Genomic DNA, 4,955 nt, shown 5'->3' on the forward strand with positions numbered 1-4,955 from the left:
GTGAGAGAGGGAATACACAGGGCAAGAAGCCTAGGCCCTGGTCTCCCCTCTATGGAAGACATAAAGCTGGAGTGTAGGATGAGGCAGTTCCATCTTCCCAGGGGGTTTGCTTCTTCAGCCCTTGCTTCCTCCTCCTACTCAGTTACTGATTTTAAGAGAAACGACAAAAGTCACTGGAACACTCAAACAGTGGAGCTTGGAACACTCACAATGACATTAGTGCTTAAAAATTTTTTTGTTGTTCTTTGTTTTTGTGGTTGAATAAAGACTCTGTCTTTGAAACTCATTTTTATTTTCATTTTCCAAAATTACTTTTTATTGAAAATGGCTTGCTTGCTAGTAAAGATATGCTTAGCATGGTGATACAAGTCACAAATTCAAAGTCTACTTTGTAAAATATTAATATTTTCTATTAAATAGAAGACCCACCTGGCATTTAATGGAAGGAAGTTGAGCGTAACACTACGCAACCTATGCTTTGGTTACTTTAGTAACAGTTGAAAGACAAAAGTATGGCTAGCGAGCTAGCCCTGTCTTCTTAAAAACTACCATGCAATCTAAATCAAATGCTTGAAATTAATGAATAAAGAGCTAGAAAAATTTATATCATAGTAAATCTTTTATTAAGACCATTCACCACATACTCATTCTTTTGAGAAGGTAAGGATCTTCCCTCCTCTTCAAGGTTTGGCTAGGCTCATTCTGGGCAATGGTTTACAGAACAATGACATCCACCTGTGTGTACATAATTTGATTTCTTTCTCTAGAATATTTCACACAAAAATCTTCAGGTTTTTCTCTTGCACTAATTTACTACTGTGTATAGCATTTAAAAAAAATACAAATGGAATCTCAGCCTACACTTTTCAAACCACATCAATGTCTTAACTCTCAGAGAACCAAAACTACTGTCTTCGATTTCTTTTAACCTTAGAACTTAAAAGGGCCATTCATTTATCAACAGATTATTTCTTATAATCTTTTTAAAGTATTTATTTCATGATATCATTTTGCAATTAAAAACTCAAAGGTCAATGAAGCATGCAATACACAAGAGAAAGTATTTTGTACAAGCCAATTACACCAGAAATACAAAACTAAAGATTTTTTTTTTTAATGGAGTGAACATTTTTGCAAGTAGACTACTACCTGCTGTTCTAACCTGTTACGGATAATAAAGGATCAACCACACAACTCCACAAGTGGAAGTTACCAGCTTTCATACCACCTGGTAAAGTGCTAAAGAGACTTGCTGGAAGGGCCTGAATAGCAGCACCTCGTCCCATAGAGAAGAATCTAAACTACAAAGCTAACTGGGCTTCAAAGGTTCCCGTGCTTCCCCAAAGCAACCTACTAACTGAATGTGAGCAGAGTATCACCTCCAGCACACACAGACATACTGTTTTTCAACTGATAACTGAGCAGAAGCGAACCCAAACTCGACACCGGGGGCTGCAGGGTCCCGTGCCCCGCAGCGCAGGGGGAGGCTCGGGCGCAGAGGGAGGCTCGGGCGCAGAGGCCACCGCATGACGCCCGCCTGAGCCCCAACCGGCAGAGCCGAGCTTCAGTCCTGCCACATCTGACCCTCCACCGAATCACTGGCTCAATCATGTCACCACACACTTGCTAGCACGTCTTCTGTTTATTTCCTTGTGTCAAGAAAATGACTTAAACTCCTAATGCGAAAACTGTGCCCGGGTCAGAGTTGCCAGAAAAGCCGGCTCGGGAGCCAGAGCCCGAGCCGGCCCACCAGTGGCGGCAGAACAGGGTAGAAAAGCCGAGAGGGCGAGCACCTGGGGCGGCCGCCGCCACACCCCAGCCCTCCCTCACCTGACTGCCCGAGCCTTCCCGGGCGCCCGCACCCGTACCTTCGGCCAGCGACTCCTCCAGGGTGACCTGGTAGCGGCCGACCGCGAACACCCGGACCCCCACGGACGAGCCGCCGGAGCCAGAGCCCGCGCCGACCCCGCCGCCCCCCCCACCCCCCGGCCCGCCGCCGCTGCCGCCCTCCGATCTGGGCATCCGCGAGAACTTCTTCATGGTCCCGCCGGCGCGCTGGAGGGCGCGGGGAGCGCGCAAGGGCGAGGCAGAGGGCGAGTGCCCGGCCGGGCGCCGGGCGTCAGCGAGGGTTCTGCGCCCCTCGCCCGTCCGAGCGTCGGTGCGCACCGCGGCCCGCCGCGCCTCACATTCCGCGCGCCCCGAGCGCGCAGCCCCGAGCCCGCCGCCCGCTCCGCTGCAGCTGCCCGGCTCCCGCAGAGGGCGGCGGGAGGGCGGGGCCGGGGCGGGGCTCCAGGGGGCGGGCCCGAGAGCGGGGGCGACGCCGCAGCCTCCGCCAGTGCCCGGAGCGCCCGCCGCCTCGCCGAGCGCTGGGAGCGCGAGTCCGGGCGCAGGGTGGGTGTGGGGAGGGAGACGGGGCGCCTGGCCCCTCCGGGCAGCGGACTGGACCTCTGGGGTCGCAAACCCTCGGGACCGCCGCCCGCCGCGCCGCAGCCCCGGCCCGACCCGCGCCGCCCGCCACTCGCCGCCGTTGGCGGTGCGGCGCCGCTGAACCGCTGACTGAGGCCGGGCGCCGCGCGCAGGCGCGCTCCCAGCGCCGCCGGAAGTGACGGTGCCGGCTCTTGTCACGTGGGGGAGCGGGGGCGGGGAGCGTGGGGGTTGGGGGTGAGAACGAAGTCTGGGGTCCCGTGTTCCGGGGTCGCCCCGGGAGGGCTCTGGCCCAGCCTGTGGGGCTTGGCTTCGAGCAGTGAGGTAGCCTGGGCAGTGGTTCCCACGCTGGCCACGCGGCCGGGTCTGTCATCTCGGCTGGGAGTCGCTGTGTCTCTCCGGGGACTTAAAATGCCAACAACTTTGCCCGCACTGAGGAACTTCTCGGTTTGTTAGCCAGTTTCCAGACCTGCTCCCCTAGAACCTCTTTCCGCCCTCCCGGCCCGAGCGTGGGACGTAGGAGCGGTGCGGAGCGTGGAAGACGCTGTGTCGCCGACGGGGCGCGTTCTGCAGTTTGTAAACGACTCTGACAATCTCACGTGTGCTGGACCGACCGTGTGGAAGCCAGATCAGGTGTTGAGGCCGTATTACAGACCGTTCATCACCTTTAGCTTTCAGAGGTTTACGGAATTGCCCAAGGTCACGCGGCTGGCTCTGGATAGTCCCTTTGATTCTTCTGTGGTTTTGACTATTCTAATAAAGTAGGGCAGACTTAAGGCTGCTTGGAAGCAAAAGCACTGGAGTCTCCCTCTCCTCTCTTAACAAAGAGAAATGTCCTCTTAAAAAAAACAAAAGTTGTGTCACTTTCACAAACTGCCAGAGTCTCAGAGTGGTAGGAAATGGTAAATTGTAAAGAACAGCTCCAAGTCTCAGCTCCAGCCTACTTTTCCACATATGAAGACAGGCCCACTGTGCCCAGAGCTTACAGTTTCTTAAGAGAAGCAAAAACATCTGATTTAATGCATTTCTCAAAATTATAAAATACAAGCCAAATAAACCATCTGCGGGACTCCAGTCACCTTCTGGGAAAGTAGATGAATGTGGTTCTATCCCCACCCCTAGTTATGCTTTTTAGTGAGATACAAGCAGAAGCGTTAGAAAACATGCTTAGCCAAAAGGCTTACGGCTTAAACTCCTTCCTTCTTTCTTCCCTGCTACTTGAAGAGAGGCTGTTTCTGCCAACACTGAAACAGTGCTCCGGATTTGGGCATTTCTGCTGCATAACCCACTAAGCTAATAATCTTCATCCAGAGTCCTGACCTTTAAACATTCCAATGCACGTGAGATACTGTGTCAGATGATGGCCGTGGTGTGGCAGTAGGGATTTCTATTTAGAAACAAACTGACCATTTTCCTTAGTCTGGGAGTTCGCTGTAGAGTTTCATTCCCACATTTGAATTGCCCTTTTCAAGCAGAATATAGAAATTTAGTCATTTCATGCAATTCAAAACTGAAATCAGTCTGACAAAGTTGGTACCTAATACACGTACAACTTCACCTGATCACAGCACGAGAATAAAGTCTTCTATACTCAGTTTGAAATTAAACTTAGCGCAAATGCTGTGATAAAAAGTAAAGAACCCTCAGGTTTTCCCTTAAAGGAAGTCTTTTACAGCTTCTTTTTGGCATATCCCAGTGATCTTGCTTTAGGGGCCATGATTGCCTAAAATAAGGGTTCCTTGCACACAGGCACTGAGATGCCCTGACAGTGGATCTGGTAACAAAAAAGACCAATTGCTAATGGGAGGGTAGTACCGACAGGGAAGGGAGGATTCATGTCCTAGATGGGACAGGGCTGAGTGGCTAACTATTTCATCTTGGTACTCAGAAGGGCATGCAATTTATAATTTATGAATTATTTATTTCTCAGATTTTTCATTTAATATTTTTGAACCATCATTGACCTCAGGCGACTGAAACCTAACAAAACAAAACCTGAGATAAGGGGACCTTCTGTATTACTAACAAGAATGCCAAATGTTGATAAGCACTTTTACTGCAAAAAGATGTTGCTGTCCATTGTCAAATTGTACTCTTCTAACAAACTTGAGAGTTAAAAATGTATATCCCTAAACCAATTTGTAGGTAGAAATTGAGATACTACAGGTTGTAACCAGTAGAAAAACTATATTGAGAATTCTAGTCTTTCATATTTTTTTCAGAAAAATTTACAGGCATATGTGGGTATTAATTTTCAATCTTAACATAAAATGAATTTACTGGTTTCTAGGAGATTATTCATTTAAAAAACTTTCACTTTAATGAATCATATTATTCTTAGATGTAATAAAATGCCTGGATTGTTCTTGTGTTAAAAACCTCTGTAATAGGGGTGGCGCCTGTGGCTCAGTGAGTAGGGCACGGAGAGTGGCAGGTTGGAACTCGGCCCTGGCCAAACTGCAATGAAAAAATAGCCAGGCGTTGTGGCGGGAACCTGTAGTCCCAGTTACTTGGGAGGCTGAGATAAAAGA

General features: G+C 49.6%; 1 protein-coding gene across 3 annotated transcripts in view; it reads right to left on the bottom strand.

Moving 5' to 3' along the window:
• The window catches only part of BMP2K (BMP2 inducible kinase), a 135,091-nt gene extending 132,900 nt beyond the window's left edge, over nt 1-2,191 (bottom strand). For all 3 annotated transcript variants that reach the window (XM_012805366.2, XM_023513337.1, XM_023513336.1), the window contains exon 1: nt 1,869-2,191. In XM_012805366.2, coding sequence (XP_012660820.2) covers nt 1,869-2,040 — 172 coding nt within the window. In that variant the 5' untranslated portion in view covers nt 2,041-2,191. The remainder of the gene's footprint in view (nt 1-1,868) is intronic.
• Nucleotides 2,192-4,955: the final 2,764 nt, after the last annotated feature.

This window comes from Otolemur garnettii, unplaced genomic scaffold (genome assembly GCF_000181295.1).
Source record: "Otolemur garnettii isolate 467f Iridium unplaced genomic scaffold, OtoGar3 scaffold00039, whole genome shotgun sequence".
Taxonomy (NCBI): Eukaryota; Metazoa; Chordata; class Mammalia; order Primates; family Galagidae; genus Otolemur; species Otolemur garnettii.